Source organism: Osmia bicornis, chromosome 8 (assembly GCF_907164935.1).
Source record: "Osmia bicornis bicornis chromosome 8, iOsmBic2.1, whole genome shotgun sequence".
Classification (NCBI taxonomy): Eukaryota; Metazoa; Arthropoda; class Insecta; order Hymenoptera; family Megachilidae; genus Osmia; species Osmia bicornis.
Window position 1 is genome coordinate 7,376,428 of NC_060223.1, and position 19,370 is coordinate 7,395,797.

The following is a 19,370-nucleotide window of genomic DNA, read 5'->3' on the forward strand; positions in this document are numbered from 1 at the left end:
CTAAATGTGCAACATTAACACTTTAGCAAAGCAAAAGTGATCCAGATGAAAAATAATGGCAAATTTTGAAATAAAAATTTAAAACACTAGGTCTTCGTTCATGAAATTGTTGACGTTAGCAGTTCATTGATGCGGCACAATTTTATCAACCTTATTACATTCGAATTAAATTGACTGTCCAGCCAGCTTCATTGTCTTCTATTGGACCACACAAATTCATTTAAGTTCAATGAACACATTTTTCTCAGAGTAAAATTTAAGCGAAGGAACAATAAGGAACGGATTCAATGTTTAATTAAAAAAATACCAATGGCATAATTAAGTCACATGTGTTTATTCATCGTGATACACGTTTTGAAAGTGAACGCGAACGATGTGCTACGCCGACCACGTTGCTTCGCTCACTGCCATTGCGTAGACACTTATTCGTACAGATAATAGGATAAATCGAACCTTTGCGGATAAATATATGCGTGTAATGAATTTCACGAACGACGCGACATAATTTCGTATTTAACGAGCTGATGTGTAACGCACACACACATGCACACATACATACACGCACAAACATGATAGCACACCGAATGTGTATGGTACTTAATTCGCGTAGTGTATACATATATTATCTGTTTATATAGAAATATCTTATTTTGTATATATATATGTATACATAGAATTATTTATATAAAGCTTCGTTTATAGAATATATTAAATTTTAATCTTTCCGTGTGTTCGCGATGGAACGACATTAAATTGGCATTTTGTACATACACGAATTTGTGATCCTCTTCTTGGATGAAAAAGATTTTCGAACACGATTTTTCATGGTACACAGTACAACACGAACTGGTCCCTATGATTTTTTTTCATTTTTATTTCTGTTAAACAAACTATCAACAGCACCTTAACTTTTAACGATTTCGTGGAACAAAGGATCTGGTTTGATCAGTTTCGTGCCATGCAAGGTAAATGTAGAATCGAAAATTTTATTTAAATTTTATGGATGAAGATGAAGAGTGAGCTTCATAACACGAACATTTAACGAATTTCGTGTAAAAGCGCTTTTACGTCGCAGAGATTCAGCTTCGAGCTTTAAATAGCAAAGGAAAATATACGGAAAACGCTGGTTCGTTTCCAAAAATACTTGGAGTGATCCTTTATCCGTTGCGTAGTTGTTTCTTTCCCGAAGAGTATGTTAGAAAATTTCTGTCTTCCTTGCATGGCATTCGATGCATCGAAATGATTCTCCCAATTAGACTACGGATATTTATGCAAATATATAAATTAGTTAACTTTACTTAAACAATCAGTTTACTTCCGGTATTCTCAATGTTTTATTTTATTCTAGACAGTATATGTTTAGTAAATTCCAATATAATTGCATAAAGATTCGTAATCATCTCGTTGTATAACTTAACGATATTAAATTAGACAATTTTTCGCAATAATTAAGCCGTTGATCGAATCGATACTCTTTATAGAATAAAAGATGAAAAGTTTCATTTCATTTATTATTCGAAGAAGATCAATTGCATTATCCTTAAAATTCTAATGGAACGAGCTTATACAGTAACGAAAGGTGGCTCGACAAACGATATTCGTTTCACAAATACAATGTACAAATCTATTTTCGTCACGAATTAATTATATTCTAATCATTTTCTAAACGTAGTAATATTTCTCTATCGATCACGATCAATCGTGTAATACTCCTAGAATTCACGATCGATCTTGGACGAAAATCGAAGGATTAAACATCAACAATGCAGACCTTTAACGTTCAGTTCAACTTTGTTAAATACTTTAGCGATCGATGATGATTAATTTACCTCGTTTATCGAACTTCGTGGCGAATAATCGTAAGCATAAAAGAGGGAACAAGAATTCGATCTTCGTTTAATTAATAATAATGTATGCTAATACAGTTTGTTGATTGGTAGGTCATCAATAGTTCTACTCGATGGAGGTATTTGCTATTTTATATTGAAATATTTCAAAATTAATGCATTGTATGTTACGGTAGAAAAAGATTTCATTTTTCAATTTGCTACTTTACAAAATTAATATTTAGGATTTTCTTGATTTGTTTCATCGATGACCCCAATTTTTCATATTAAAAAATTCTTCTAAATTGCGTTACAGACTTCCTAAATGACGTCTGTCACGATCTTCCTTAAGCATTCAAAAATAGAAAGTAAAAAAAATTAAAAGAGGGAAAGAAGAAAATATTCTAATGGTTATTCACAAGGGAAGAAGCATCGAATCAAGGCACTCCCGGTACTAAAAAACCTTCATCGACCGTGTCACATCGATTCCTCTGGGAAGACGTCGTCGATTCATAGGCAAAGATCGAGCCTTTAAAATACTTACACGATCCATTTTCTCTACGCGAGGAAGACTTTACAGGAATGTAAAGGAATTGCACTGTTCCCTGGAAAATAAGTAACTCGCCTGTAATTAGACGAGCTACAGGACGTCGAATCTGCTCGATAAAACAGCATCGAGGGAAAAGAACAGTTCTAATTTCGACGATCAGGAACACCGTATTACGAACGAGGAGGTCAGAGACTCTTTTAGCCTCCAGTCTTGATCAAACTATCCTCAATTATATTTATCTCTTTCTCTAAGAAACCTTTGGACCACATCGATGTCTCGACATCGAATTTCGATTGATATCGTTGGCATTTTATCGGTTGGCTCGAAGTTTACGAGGGAAAAATGGGGGATCTAAGAGTTCTGCATTTGAAGCAAAGCTTGTAGACGTTGTAGTTCCTTCAGCAACTCGCGATTCGTGTCCTCGAGGGCGGTTAGTCGGTCCCTGTACGAAGAATTCTCGTTGGTCAACATGGTAACCCTTCTTTCTAGGCCGTCCATGTATTCCTTCTTCTTTCGTCGCGATTCCTGCGCTGATATCTGTAACAAGAATCGAACGATCGTGCGTCGAATTTCGTGCTGTCCTCGAGTATATTATCGATCGACCCGATAAGGGATTCGAGGTTGATAATTAAAATATCTCAATTAGGGATTCGAGCGAAGCAAAAATATCCACCTTGTTCTTGATTTTCCTGCGAACCTTCTTCAGAGACTTCTCTTCTTGTTTGGTTAACGGCAATTTCGTAGGCACTGGATAACCTTCCGCGATCAACGTCCTCTTCTCTTCCTCGGTCAACGTAAGGACTCCGGTAGATCCTTTCTATAAAATCAATTGCATCCGATGTTACGTTCATAATTCAATGATCCCGCGTAACTAGCGTCATCTTCTTTCGTTTATACTCACCGGCTGACAGGAAATCAAGGGTGTGTGTATGGGCTGTCTGGTTGTGTGTGTACCGTTCGTCACGTACAGCCTGGGCGTGAGCAAACCCCTGAGATTCTGTGCGTGCGCGGAGCTCTGAGAGTCGCGTCGTTCCGGCGAGCAGGAAGCGGAAGCGGTGCCCTCGCTGTCGGAGCTTGCACTGCTGGGCGGTGTTGGCGGTAGACCCTGTCTGGAAGCGTGCAAATTCCCTGGCTTCTCGTCGCAGCTCGCTTCGTTGTACTCTTCCACTTCCATGCTCTTTAAAAATAGAAATTTTGATGTTTGATAATAAAATTATCAGATATCCTCAATAAAACCACCTAAGCTAGCTAATGCATTAATTACTTTTCTACCGTGCAATCGAGATAAGTCGAAGTACCATGAACAGAAATCTACCTGATAATATTCCTCGTCATCTTCTTCGCTGTCGCTGGTCTGTGCCAGCTGGTTTTTGGAAAAATGTAGACTTTGAGGGAACATCATTGTTATCGTCCCTTTGTCCTCGACTATCGTCGTTTGACAAGATTCCGAGGGACTATTGGGTGCGCTGAGCGGTTCTCCTTTGATCTCGGTGCACTCCATCTCTTCAGGTACTAGACTGTTGCTTCTCTTTAGAATAATTGTTGAGGTAGACGAGGACGACGTCGAGGACGATAGTTCACCGCGTCCCGAGGCGGTGTTCATCGATATTGCCGGGAAACACTCCTCCTCCATGTCTAAGAAACAAAGATTCTTTTCGATTCATTTCTAAAAATAAATGCTGTTGATGGATTGCGTCGATGGAAAGAATCCTTGAGAGGCACGGTACTTGTAACAAGCAGGACAGTAATCAGATCCAATCATTATACGCTTCTGATATATCACGACGATCGAAACGGTGTCGTCTTAAGCAGTTAATGGATTCATATCTATAAATCAAACCAGCGACATATTCCGTCTGCATTTCTCTCAGATCATCACTATTATCGACCGTCCGCCTATCTTGTAATATCATACTTTCCTATTAGAGATTCTACGAAGCTGTAACCTTTCAAGGATCCGACTTCATCGTGCATCACCATCGTTCTATCATAGTCAGAGTAGTCGTATTTCAAAGTTCACCTAAGGTACATCGAGAACAAGAATTCTTCTTGAAAATTATTTCGCTTACCGTCGATTCTGCTACGAATGTCCAACGATTTATGGTGATCCAAATTGCTGGAATCGATAGAGGAAGTGGTACTCGAGAGGGACGCGCCAACCCTATCGGCGGACGATCCGGAATTAGGGGTGTGAGGGTTGGCACCGGGTGTCGCGGGGCTTGGCGGAGGGCTGGAAGCCAACAGGCTGTAATTGTGTTCCGATTTAATCGGTCGTGGACCTCCGAGGGCGGCGTCCGTCATCAAACGGTCCCTCAACACCACTCCTAGAGAGGACTTGTCTCTTACGCTCAATCCATTACCCCATTCTTCTTCCTTGGCCACCAGTAAAATGTCCTGACCGAGGCCCTATAAAAAAAGCAAATATTCTTTCATTTTTTTCAGAGTGGTATCCACATTTTTAGGGTACCATACTCTGGTACCATATTCTACTGCCAAGAATAAGCAACCACCCCATAGAAAGCACGACACCGTGCTCTCCCGTTTGCCGTTAGAAAGGTTTCTTCTCGTTCACGCTCTCTTGGTTGCTAGGCATAGGTAATAGGCATAGGTATATTCACAAATAGAGGGCATAATAGATAGGCATAAGCAGACGAACAGCGCTAATTAATGGACAAGGGAATAACGTTCGAGGTTGTCAATCGCTACCAGTTGTCTCGAGCGAAGGTGTCAAGGACCCTGAGCGTCTAAAACTGTACGCGTACGTATTCCGAAGCGGTCACGGCTCTGACTCGAGGAGAAGGGCGCTCGTCGAGCGGTCAAGTTGAAGGTCGTGCTAGCAGCGCGCGACGACAGCTCGCCCTTCTTCCACCAGGGCCAATGATCCTTCTCGCCCTTCCCGCCGACACCCTTTAAGACCGAGCAATGCGGAACTCGAGGACTCAAGGTCGAGGTACCAGATTCTTCCTTTCATATGACCCCTTATTTTCGTCCAGCTCGATCTTTATCATTTTCGTTAAATTTTCTTCAATTTTATTTTGAAGATGACATTTAGAGAGATACAAGGTTCCATAATAAATCATCTTTGGAACTTTGAACCGTTTAAAGTTCATTTCAAGTGTTTTCTTTTCAAGGGACTAAGTAGATGACTAAGTAATGTGGAATTTGCGACACAGGTCAAGGAAAAAGTTCTTTAATAGTCTTCTTTTTCTTCTTCTTCGATGAGAGCAAACCATCTTTCATCTTTGAAATCTAAGAACGCCTTTAATCATCTGTCCTATTTAAGTTAATGTTACTGAAACGTGTTGAGAACCTCTGCTACGTATTACATCAACGAGGTCGATAAATCCCAGCTAACGATATGCCTCCGGACTAGAAAGTATTTTTTCTTTTTTCTTTTTCAAATACAATCCTGACTTTGCTACCAGAACTCTATACAATCATCCAGTCCGTATCTTCATCAGCTATTTCAGTCGCGTCGCGTCGCATTTCGTTCTTTCCCCTCCTCGTTATGGCTCGTTTCTCTAACGGAGAGAACAAAGCCAGTGATTTTCCAGAGGCAACACGATTATTCTGCCCTAGACAATTAGCAACCAACAACCTGAGACTACTGTTTCAAGCGTCGCGACAATTTTTCCCTCCCTTTGTTCCTTAAGTACGAACGGTTTTATTCAAAAAGACAAAAGAACGGCAAGGAAGAAAGAGAATCGTTTGTTTGAACAATTCAACGAACCGAGTCATTCATTTTAACAGATTCCTGTAGCAAGGATCTAGGCTCCAGATCCTAGAGTTAAGTTATAAAGAAATCTTGCTGTATGATGGATGTGAAATCATATAAATAACAAGGCAAACGAAGAAAATCTGTTTGTCAGTTTTGAAAAATAAGAAAATGACTAGGGTACAACCGGTTGCAAAGCGTTCAACGACTGGATCCGCAGGATCTGTTGCGCTTCAGCAATGCGGAACTCGAATCCAAGGTCGCGACATGGCTCTTCCTTTTTCTCCCTATCTTCTTATTCGCCTTTCCATCCCTCTACCTTTCCGTTATGCTTCAGTCGCAGCATCGCCACTTATCTAACGCCTTCCACGTCTCGTTTCCGGCGGAAGCCAGCCGGTAACGGGTCATTTTCCTCTTCGTCCTGCGATATAAGGGTGCTTCCAATCGCTAAGCAATTTCCATATTCTCTTTCGATAGGATATCGATATAATTCCAACGGTACATTTTCTGAATAGCCATTGTGTAAGTTGATGGAAATGCAATGGCGCACGTCTCGAGAAAGTAATTGTTGGTTCGATTGCGATTTCACCATCGATATTAATTTGCCGAGGAGTCATAGGGGAAGGATCGACAATATCGTGGCTCAGCAATTTTCTCCGACAGTTATTTCGCTTGTTCAGCCGGTTCATGTCAGTGCCTTCGCAAAATCTTAGCAATCTATGGTTACTAACCGACAATTTCCGGTTCGACGTTGCGACAAAACATTTTTCTTTCGCTCGCGGTTTAATCCTTTCTTCAATCGTTCTCGTCTATGTTGCGCAAACTTCTTTAGTATTACGAGAGAATCGAATAAAAATGTTAGCTTCATCGTCGATTAAACAATTTTTTATTCGATCAAACACGTAAACGGTACTCGAGTTCATTGAGAGAACATTAATTATCTGAAAGGAAAGGTTGAGATCTAAGATAGCTTTTCTTTGTTAATTACGTAAGAGAATCACAGTTACGAAGATTCTTTCTTCCTCTTCGAAGCGTGGAATTCTTCGACGCCGTTGAAAATAAAAATAAAACGCGTCCAAAGTTTCAGTAACTTGTGAATTCTGTTGAAATCACCGAATATTGGAAAACAGGAAAACATTTCAGCCGTTATGCCGAGAATTTAGCCTGACTGACCTTACAGCCAGTTCGCCATTAAACTTGAATGCGTCGAGCGTGTAGAGAAATCGAGTCACGGTCATTGAACAAAATAAAATTAACCCTTCTGGCATAGAAGAAATCGAGCGAAAATATAAGTAAAACAATATTTTCTAATGCTGGGAATTTTCTGATTCATCATTTTGTTGAACTTCCTTTTTAAAGACTCGTGAAATTTATGATCGTAAATCCATTCGCAGGCGAGAGATTATGCAGTTTGATACGATAAAGTAATTTGTTATTAAACGATTACGAGACTGATTGTTGAACCTGACTAATGTTCGTTCATTACCGGCAGAAAAACACTGGTCGTTCGAAGGAAAACAAGTGTTCCTTCGTTACATAAATTCTTCATCTTCTTTCGCCTCCCGACAAACGGGAATTCCAATGTCCGAGATTTATAAATTCATTAATTCAATTTTCAAAATTACCAAATTCTTAGAATTTACTCCAGAGCATTGAAAGCCTTAAAATTTCCAAAATTTTTTAAATTCAAAATTACCAAATTCTCAGAATTTACCTTCGAGCATCGAGAATCCAAAAATAACCAAAATTTTCAGGCTTAAGAAGTGAAAACGTTCTCCAGTTCTCAGAACGTAAAATCACAACAATTCCAAAAAAACAGGAATTCAGTTGAAAAATTTTCCACTGGCCTGCCATAAGATTCTTACGGGCAATAATACAGATAGCCAGCAAGCCAAGTCTATGGGATTCTAGCTGGCAGAAGTCACTTTTACCAGCGTGTACCAGCCTCGATGAAGTCACGAAAAAAGGTGAACGTCCTCGAGTCCCATCGAAACCGTCCCGTCACTAATCCCCTCTACATTAAACGGGCTCTTCTACGATCTACGAAGACGAAGAGGAGGACAGATCTTTACCGACACGGTTATACGACTCGTTTCAAAACCTGATCCCTTCCTAAACAGGTACTACTCCAGCTGACAAGTGTCTCAGGAAAGTCGAGAAACTCTTGGAAATCTTGTAACGACCAGAAATAAGGGAAAATAGATAGAGAGAGAATATCCGGCCTGGTTGTGCTTGAAATACCGGAAGTACGCTTCATCATGGTGCCTCGATGCTTGTTTACGCTAACGTCTCGCGTTTTTAGTTCAAAGAACTCGACGGACTTGGAATCCTACGACTTTTTACTGCTATTTTCTAGAATTTGTTTATGTTACTTGAATTTTTTGCCGAGGATTAATGGGGGTGTTGCTTTGGTTTATAGACTTGGCAAGTATCATGAATTTTATAGCTTCAATTTGTGTTTATTAACACAAATTTTCATTTTTAATCATTAATTCCTGCTTCGAGAAACTACTCCCATTGGGGAAGAAAATATTTAGACCTAAGGGTCCTGTTCCTAGGGCAAGTTAACGTTTTTCTACGAAAAGATTCTAAAGGGCAGGTAGCTAGATGTCCAAAAAGAATCCTAGTCGACTGAAGGAACAGGTCGATCGCTCCAGCTCGTTTCACTTGCTCGCCCTCTGGAATTCTTCGTCGAGTTCTCACGTATATACAGGGTGTCTCGACAAGGTTCTATAAATGCCCTGAAAATCGTAGATTCTTCAAATCGAAAGAAATTAAAAGTGTCCTTCATCATTTTGCAATCAACGAACCTGTTAGAGACTTGTTAGAGATTTGTTATTTGAAATTTTAGAAATTATTCGGATCTAAAGGTTTGTTTAACAAAGACAAATGGTGACGAAAGACTTTGAAATATTCTCTGTTTATCTTTTTATTCGGTAATAATAGATTTCGTTCTCATTTTCTCGTTTCCAGCTGTCGAGCACGGTAACGATCGTTTTCGTCTACTATCGCGTTCTATTTTCACGTTTTCAGCCGACTGAATTTATTCCATAGAACGAAACATTGTTTCGTGCCGGTTATATCGGAGGAAACACGACACGGTTTTGTAAATGTGCTTCTCTGTGAACGGATTATTAGAATACCATCAACTTCCGTTCACGTGAACATTGTTGATCCAACTGATAGTAACAGACAGTTCTGACTTGAACAGTTCCTTTCATTAATTATTCGATAATGATAAAATATATATTTATAAAAATATTCCACGAAGCTAAAATTGTAAATAACTAACTGACAGTATGATCGATAACAGATATTTTCAAGATACTCTTCGGCTAAAATTCAATTGAACTTGATAAACAGGACGCAGGTGGTTTTCGATTAATTGAAACATTTCGCATCTAATGATACTGACTATTATCCAAACACACGTGTCTCACAAAACGGACCACGTGCACGATAAAACAAAGCAATACCTCGAATGTATTATTCCTGGTATTGAAAAACAGAAAACGAAGTTAATATTGGAAAGTAAAGTAATTTGAAAATGATTTTATCGAAAAGTATACAATTAAGCAGGTACAGTATCAGCGATTAAAAAGTGTATCTTGAAATTCTGCTTATCTACACTACGATATCGTTCGTTTTTTCAATAATACAGAACACCTTGAAACACACTATTAAATCGATCTAGGAACAATACTACGTGTTTCGGTACGAATTCAGGTATTATTATAAAGCACTCGTAACACACCGCGATAACGTACACGCTCGCGCAATTGCTTATCATCGTTGGATTGATAAAAATCATAATTCTCGGAATAAAAATATCAAGCAACAAGGTTCGACCCTTAAGCGTTAATCGAGCGGATCTTACGTAATACATCAAGAATCTATGCATTTCGTTGCAAATATATTGCTGATTGTCAGCGCGATAATAATGTCATAAAAAGGAAAAAAGAATCAAGGGTAGTTATTTATGTTCGAACACGACACAGGTGATAAGTATAAACTACACATTGTAAAAATTATCTGGGAAGGCATTCCGTGCCTGCCGTTCCTCAGATAACGGGTAATGAATTTTAAAAAGTTATTTCGCACAACGCACGCGAACTGAATAATAATTGTACCTAGAATAATAAGCGTTTCTATCATCGCGATGCAATTATAATTTAGTCTATGTAAACTTTCCGACGCCTTCGGCTGAAAAGTTATCTCGCGACCGCTTAAACTTCACCTCGTGATTTCTAATCCGTCGATCCGAAACGATCGATCAAAAAATGCTCGAAATTGCAAACGTCCCCTTATATCAATGACGACGGAAAGGCCAACAGGCTTGAGTAAGAATTAATCGAAAGGAAAATGGAAAAGCTAGCTGGCTCGATGTAAAGCCACGGCCGATAAGTCTGTTATCAACGAGCATGTGAATACGTATACAACACACACCGACGTGTAATTTTACAGTGGACCTACATACTTTATCATGGTCGTATACCTGCACCATTCATTGCTCATTTCTTCTTTTCTTTTTGCACGATAAACACGCCCCTGTTTCGAACAAACACACGGTCGAAACTGTTCTATTTTATCAACACGATAGTAATTAGAGACGATGTTAAAAAGTTGTTGAAAAAATATCCATGTTCTTTGATTACATCACTCGTGTATCTTTAATTACAGATTGGAGATATAGTTGAGTCATCATCTGTGTATTTGGTGTTAAAGTATCGAGTTATAAAAATTTTCAGCTGTACAATTTCGGTGGCTGGCTATCTTTGATTATATCACTTGTGTCTCTTTGATTAGGGAAATCAAAGGTTGTGGATATTTCGTAGAATTGTGTGTACGTCTGGCTTGAAACTAGTCTAAAAATATCAGCGGTGAGATTCCATGACACTGTAGTTATTCTTAAATTTGTTGTATGATGTAATTTATTTCCTTTTTTCCTCGTCAGATTAGCCGGTGTTCTCGCAAAAACAGCGAGACGGTTTATGCAAATTATCATACTGAACGTGATTTCACCGCGATTAATGCGTATCGACGTGATTTTCAATCAAGCTTTTCAACATTCAAACACTTCGCTCATTGACTGCAAGAATGTATTTAATGAAAGTACGGTAGATGATAATTAATGATATCGTTTTCATGTGTTTATGAACTTCTTTTTAATTATGATTATATAACTTATTTTCAATGAATTTTTTTTTATGAAAGAAGTGATTGATAACGAAAGTAAGGAAGATTTGTGAAATTCTGGCAAGAAGAGGATTCATCCTCTGAAAAGAATCGTAATAATTCAGAGAAGCAAGAAATCTCACGGTACCTTGTACCATCCGTTAAAGGGAAATTAACACCGACCAGCTAGTAATTTACCATGGTAATTTCGCGTCAAAGTGAAAAGCGAGAAAGTAGAGTTTATCATTCAGCTCTTTCAACGAAACTTTCGTTTCGCTCCGTAAACGTTTAAAAGGATCGCGTAATTGGATGCAACAATTAATTGCAGACGATGTTAGAAAGGAAAAAAAAAGAATTGTATATTTTCAAAAGTTGTAAAATTTGAAACAACCCTTGTAAGTAATTCAGTGAAAGTTGGTCTACGAACGTAGATTGCTTTATCTACTTCCTCTGATAATGCTCGCACAATGGGTGATAAAAATAAAAAAAGAATATAACAGAGGGAAATGTTGTGGACGTCGGAAACGAAGGGACGTTATTCAATCAAACGCCACCCACGCGTTTCAGAAAAAGCCTGGACAGATTGGACAATGGAATCTATCGTCATGCTTGAATAACTAGTTGAATAGAAATTGAATGAATTAAGTTTAAAATTTGGGGAATGATAAAAAATGTTGCAAACTCCAAATGAAGAAAACTTTATATGTAGTTGAGAATTTGAAATCATTTCTAATTTTTTAAAATTCAAAGTTATTGAATTTCCAATTTGCTGGATTCCTAAGAATTGCAATGTAATACACAATTTTACTAATTATTATATTTGCTGATTATTAGAGCAATGTTACAGCTGCTTCGCTTACAAACTGGGAAGAATTGCGAACGTTTTGGCACGACAGTTTATCTGCATTGGCAGGCACAGTTATCTTGGCGTCCTTGCAAAAGCGTTCGCGACCAATTATCGTGTCGATAATAGCACCATTTTGCGAAGGAAGCATTTTTATCGATGTACAAACAATAATAACAATGTGTTTGCAGTGTGAAGAAACAAAGGATACCTAACAATACTTCGAGTCATCGAATTTGAAACGACTTGAAATTCTAAAATTTCAATTTTATCAAACCTCCTAATGGGAAAAAGTCGGAGTTGTTCCTTCAAGTTATTGAATCAAGTTTTCCCGCTTTCCATCTTCACACGATTGAACGTGTCGCGAGTACACGTGAGTTCGACTTTCTTGATAGAGGAAAAGTGGATTTCGCGACATCCGTAGATCCTAGAAGAAGGTATTCGACATTAAAGGCCACGGTACGGTGAACTCCTCGTGAACAACCTTCATCCTTTCCAATTTGTTCGTACGTGTTGTACTGATGCGTGACAGAGACCACGGAAGCGAGACCAACGTAAGAAACCTCGGGTACATACGCGTGTGTGCGAAATAACAACCGGTGAATGAATGCTGGTAGCGAGATCTTCTATTGCCATAACGCATCAGGATGAGGTTGTATTGGAAACTTTAAATGTGTTCGAAAGGATTTCAGCTGGGGAAATTGAAGGGAATTTAAGTGAGCCGTTATGTCTTAGAACATAGAAGGATAATTTGATGCTTCTAAGACGTGAGAAATGAATTTTGCAGAGCTCAAGGAATTTGAAATTTTATAATTCGAAAATTTTGCAAATAAAAATGTTCAAATTCATAGGATTTCAATATTCAATGATTACTAAAATTTTTGGTAACTTAAAATTATCAAATCCAGAAACTTTTTATTCCTAGAACTCTGCAACTAAAAATTACCGAGTTCTTAAAGAATGCAACTGAATTATAGGAAATAAATTAGAAGCGAATTAATGAAGCAACAACTATTTCAGAAAATAAGCTAAAGATCAAGGCTGTTCTAAAAAGTGTATAATTGGTTTTTTATGAATATGAATATTTAGATAATGAAAACAAAACATGAATTATGTACGACTTGAATACTATACTCGATACAAAAGTAGAAGTTCGTTATAATTTCATTGATACGTCATCAGGAAGTATACAAATGATTGGTAATTTTATTACTTCGTAACTTTATTACTTTGCTGATTCGAAAATCAATTCCACTCCCACTGTCTGTTATCGCCTTATCTCACAATTTTTCCGTTTAGAAATAGCCATCCATTAATATCGATTGGAACAACGTTATCAATCAAGTCAGCCATTGAAGATCAGCTATAAAAAAAAGGAAACTCGGTGTTACGCATTAGTAGCAAGATCATTCAGCAATTTCTCTCTCCGTGAAATTCATCTCGTTCATTTTCTCGAACATGGTGAACGAACAATTTTGTTGTCAGCATTGGTTCAATTCGCGTGGTACGAGTCCTTGGCGAGTCGTACCCTACTTTTGCTGCAATTTGGTACACACGATACACGTCCCACATCGTTTCAAATCGTTACAGACGTCGAGTGCACAACGATTTAAGCGTTAAAAATAGCGATGCCAGGAAACGACACTGGTATGGAGAAAATGAAAGAAACGATACTTTGACCCCGTGCAAATCCGACAATTAACATAAATATTTGAAGTAATTCTGAGTAGAGATTGTTTAAATTCGCCGGTGATGAGTCACATTTATGGCGAAACATTAGAAACCTATTGTAATTACCTTTGGAAAGGATAATTAACCCTGAATAGTCGAGAGGCTTCGCATTCTGACTATTAATGTTTATTTACACGCTTTATTTTTTAATAGCAATCAAGATTTCCAATCATGTACATCTTAAACTAAATACGGTTGTGTACGCTTGATCATTTTAACATGATAAGCTATTGGATCGGGTATCAATTAATTTGAACAGTTTCATTAATGAAGTCTTATCTGTTGCAGATTCGAGTTCGATGAGCTTACACTTTAAGGTCGCCTTAGTTTCTTCAAAGGGAGCCATACGTTTTCATTAAACTGCGCTTGTTACCCGTTCCAGGAAGAATTCAACTAGCTAAATAGCACGAGTTTCTAAAAGAAACCTTTGCGGGACATAACCATGAACGATGGCGATAAATTAGCCACAGCTTTCAGCTTGGTTTCATCGTGTCTTTCATAGAGCAGTATGACGTGGACTTGCGAAGTATAAAAAGGAAGGCGACAATGACGAACAAAGCAGCATATGAAAACCGTTGACCTATGATAAAAAAAAAACGATGGAAAATTTAATCAAACGGAAAGGAACATGAGAGTTGAAAAATAAAAAGGAGGTTCAAACTATTCTCTCCCTCCTTCTTTCTTTCAAAAGCAAACGATTTTCTCCGAGAAGCTTAAAAACAACCGACCCTGTGGACGTTCAATCCAGACGTACTTTGTTAAAAATACCGTGAAAATATTTGATTTGAAAATCCTGGAAATTCAAGGTAAAATAAGCAGCAAGATGGAGACCGTAAGACGGAAGGTAACATTTGATACTCATAAGAATGACCTTACTTGCTTAATCATAAATAATCTTATTAACTACTTCTTGGGATAAGTAAGTCTATACAGAGTATTGTTTTAATCTTTCTTCTTATACGTGTAGAATTTTTCGATTCGACATGGACTTTTCGCAAGGGGGTAACGAACCCCCTCTTAGACTTTTCCTACCAGCATCACCGTTAAGTTTAACGACTTTGCTGGCTGGAAAGTGCTTGCCTCTATAATACGCTCTAAGAGATGACGTAATTGAGTAAAAGGGGACTAACTCCCTCCCCCAAATATGACGTGCCATCGTTAGTCAGCAAGAGGCACAGATTGCCTTTCAGTTTCTATCACGAATAAACCAAGATTCGCGATGCTAGGCTTCGAAAAACTTGAGGCAAAGTTCAAAACGAAATTATTTATCTTTATTCTATCCACTCTGAAACTTACAAACTGACAATGTTTCGACTTGAAGACTACGATCGTAGAAAATAGTATAACAGACGTAGTTCGACTTTTATTTTAATTTTAAAAGATACATTTTGTTGGGCGCACTTTAACCTTTCCAGATGAAAATGTAGCGTTAATGACAATTTAACGATGGCACAGAACGATATGCCGGGTCGAAGATTTTGCACTTGGAAGGAACGAGACCGTGAAGGGAGGTTCGTTAAAGGGGACGACAGGTCAATTGATAAGGAAATTACGCGATGAATATTCGATAAAACAGAATTCCGTCGTGGCTCGCTAAATAGCAATTAGTAAACAATTATGCAACGATTGTGTTAAGAAAAGGGAAATATCAGTGGAAAAACGTAATCGCTGACTAATACAGATGTGGCGAAACTTTTATGAATCATACACGTTTAGTAGGTCTCGGGGGTTAATCTTCAAAAATACAGTGTTATAGACGATGCCTTTGATAGTGCACTTGTTCTATTTATTTGACGAATACTCTCATCCCACGTGAGAGAAACGAGGTACATGTAAGACCGGTGTGTCTGGTGCAACTGTAAAAATGAACAGAGATTATACTCACCGGTTCAGAGAGGTAAGACTCCCACAATTCCCTAAGGTCGCTGCTTCCCACGTCGTAGAATTCCATGATCCTAGGCTAGCTCGTTCGTTTTTAATGTTTTCGTTGCCAGTCGATGAATCGTGCTGTTTGCCCATGGGGGATGAAGAATACCAGAAGAGTATAGACACGATCACTCCTCCATTGTTTTTCGAGGATACCGGCAGACCAACCACCACCTTTTTAAAAATAACTTGTTATTATTAGGAACGATGTTTATTTTCTTGTTCTTGCTAAATATTAATGCCACTTAAAATATTTTCTTCTAATTCGTGGTGCTGGTTACCGATGGTATCCGTACGAACAGCTATGTACTTAAAATACAAATTTACTGTGTTATCTCAAAGTAGAAGCTATTGAAGGTCTTTGACCGTTCCTAATTACGAACAATTATGTATTGAAAATTTGCAACGATAAGTTCCTTTTGTCGTGACAGAAAGAAACGCGATACGGGGAAATGGAAATGGACAATGCGAGCTGGTAGAATGCAAATCTTACTCCGTTATGGGCGCGCACAGTTTGGCATTTAATACCGTCCTGTTGTTTCACGTTGCAACACGATGTACGACTGCATCGTGGCCGGTTGCATGCTGTAACGAGATCAATGGACCTGTCTCTATGGATTAAGCGAGCTGTTCTCGCGAGCGGAAGGAGAATCGAACGAGTTGCAAAGCGAATTAAAGTAGCATACGCGTGCGTTTGAAAAGAGGACGAGATTTGAAAAAAAATTCATTTCCACAAAAAATCCAATTAACAAAATGATAAAGTTAAAAATATATGGAACATTTTCAAATCAAAGTCTCAGGATAAAAATATAAAGTCGTTTGAAAATATCATTATCGTTAATAAATTCATATTTCATTTCAATCTTGAATCAACACGCCGCGTATAAATCACTGACGCAAACGAAATATTGTTCATCCTCCGAAAGGAGACGAATTTTTAGGTCGATAAAATAAAATTTTCGACAAGCTACGAAAAGGTCTCGTTACAGCTTAGCGGCTAATGTTTGCGCCCGCTGTTTGCACAGTTCCGATAATTATCAACAGCTGTGAGTATTAGCGAAATCTGTTATTCTTCCTGAAAACACGTCGACGAATATACGTCTAGACGGGCTGAGACAGCAGGTTGTCACTTCGACTCTAATTTCTCCTTTTCATCCATTAAGTCCACCTCTTTCGTGGAAAATAATCGAACGCGACTTTCGCACAGAGCGACCTTTCGCTGAAGATTCCACGTGATCCTCGGTATCAATCAGAACCGGTATTCCAAGGGAAATCCGAGTCAGAAAAGTATACTTATCGAATACCGATTGTTCGTGCGTGAAGTGTTTTATAAAACGAGCGAATTTTTTAATCAAGAAGTCTTGACTTTTTGTCAAATTTTCAAATTTTTAAAATAAAATTGTAAGCCGAATACACCTCTTCGTATCTTGCCTGAAAGATTAGGTTCGTAAAAATCTGGCCCTCCGAGTTCACTTCCGTCCTTGAGTCAGTGTTTACATTCAAACGAGTAAGCGATACTAAATCCACGACTGATCAAACATCAATAGAATACTTAGTTATTCGTCATCGATGATTGAGGATATACTGAGGAAAGCATGCGAATCAAAAAGTAATAAAGTTAAATTAAAGAATTATACTCTGTTAAATATTTTAATGTGCGTATTGTAGAAATTCAGGTGGTGCTAGTAGAGATAACATTTCAAAACCGTGTAACGTTTATCTATGTTAATTCAGTTCCGATCGTGTGAACCGGCCTTAAAACACGAAACAACGCTTTCGAACCGAATGTAACGCGTCTATCCGCCCGCATTTGGTTTCCACATAACGCAGCCGGTATTCTCATTAAAACTATCTTGGTATTAAAAGTGTACGTACACCATGATGGTGACTCTAATATGGAAAAATATTTTCACGAAACTTCTGTTAAATTCCCGCGCTATGTTGAGATTTAAAATAATTTCAAAACTAGACGCTAACGCGTTAACCCCCGGACGGCAGCCCGCGGAGAGAGCGATAATTTAAATTTAATTTTGTATTTTATACTATTTCTATATTCTAAATTTTATATTACAGCATTGAATATGTTTTTTACAGGTAACTTCAATTGAAATACCGTTGAATCGCTTCGTAAGTTTGCATTACGATTGATCCAGCCTCTACCGCTCGAGGGTTAATCGAAAACATGATTACAGATGGACTGACGCGACACGCGACAAGTGGTTGCCCACCCTTATGTCATCATAGATAAATGAATTTCACAGAAGTACTATGGAAGCGCATTGACGCGGTTCTTTTCTGCATTAATCATGAACAGGGACACCTCCCCGCCTGATAACACATCTATTCGATGCGATCGAAATGCACCAGATGGAACGGAGCACCGGCTCAATGTGACCGACTTGTTAAATGCACGCGCGTACACGTGCACTCGATTGCAGTACGCTATATACCGCGATAACGTTATATTCGAGAAAGAAGACAGCTCACGGCCTGTGCTCACCAATGAAAAATCCGTCAGACACGCGTTCTTGTCCGTACGAGAAAGAATCACCCAGTGGTAACGGGAAAAATTGCACAAATATCTTGAGCGTAACAGTAAGGCCACAGCACTGATCGAACGGAGCCCGCACTGTACCATACGACGCACTGTTAGCAACCGAGGCGCCAATGAACATGCAGGAAATCGGGACAGAGGGATCGATAGCCAACACCCGTGCACCTACGAACCGTATAGGGCAGGGCCACCAATAGGGAAGTTTTCGCGCTCACAGAAACAAGCTCTCCTCGAAAGCTCGTCAGCTTTGTCGGCTGACGATCTAACCTTCGATCGGTAAAGTGGGCTTCCCCGAGTAAATGCACGAAACGATACGCGCACGTTCACGGCCTCCGCGTAAATGCAGAATGCACGGATCCGTTGCACGTGCTGCCCGCCGGAGCTTTCCTATTCCCGTTTGTTGACCAATCAGCGTAGACCACCTGTTACCAGCGCACTAACTTGCTGCGCATGGCGACGACGGACGGCTGCGCGCGCATATTGCGCGGTAACTCAGTTCCATGATGGCTGCCGGTAGTTTGAAATCGCGTTCGCGCCTCTAGTCTTTACGCGTCCGTCTCCGGGTAATGTCTGCTGTTACGAATATATTTCAATCGTAGATAAGAGTACTTTAATGCGGTGTCTGTGAATGGTGAACGCTTTTGTGCAGCAACTTGAGGAATACAGTGCAAGGATACAGTGGATGGTGGATTGCATGGGATCTTTCCTGTGGGCTTGTCGTGCCTTCTTCTACTTCAATAATTACTGTAAGTAGACTCATTTTATTGATCCATCTTCATTATTTGTGCGTTGTAAGTACTTGGGTATGTGAACTGAACTTATTTAATATCAAACAACGACTAATGGGACATTGACCATGTGTCGAAGTCTTGCCATAACATGTGCAAACTTGACTTGAGACTTGAGACTATTGGAATTCTACATTTTCAATTATTTTGGGGCATTGCGTTAGTTCGTTACTGTTATAATTCTGTTTAATACGTAATTAATACTCAAAATATTAGTTGAAAAAAGTTAGTTGTATCCTCGCCGGTATTAAATTCAACATG

At 38.8% G+C, this 19,370-nt stretch overlaps 1 protein-coding gene across 2 annotated transcripts; it reads right to left on the minus strand.

The window, feature by feature from the left end:
• Window positions 1–315: 315 nt before the first annotated feature.
• LOC114877965 (cyclic AMP response element-binding protein A) lies at window positions 316–19,058 on the minus strand. Of its 2 annotated transcripts, none has more exons than XM_029191203.2 (7): window positions 18,268–19,058; window positions 15,727–15,941; window positions 4,446–4,782; window positions 3,692–4,011; window positions 3,278–3,553; window positions 3,050–3,193; window positions 316–2,913 (listed from the first exon to the last, which is right to left on the minus strand). In XM_029191203.2, exons 2-7 carry the CDS (start codon window positions 15,790–15,792, stop codon window positions 2,728–2,730), a joined length of 1,329 nt encoding a protein of 442 aa, XP_029047036.1. In that variant the 5' UTR covers window positions 15,793–15,941; window positions 18,268–19,058; the 3' UTR covers window positions 316–2,727. The 2 variants fall into 2 exon arrangements, with proteins under 2 accessions (XP_029047036.1, XP_029047037.1); XM_029191204.2 differs by lacking the exon at window positions 18,268–19,058 and adding an exon at window positions 16,261–16,445.
• Window positions 19,059–19,370: the final 312 nt, after the last annotated feature.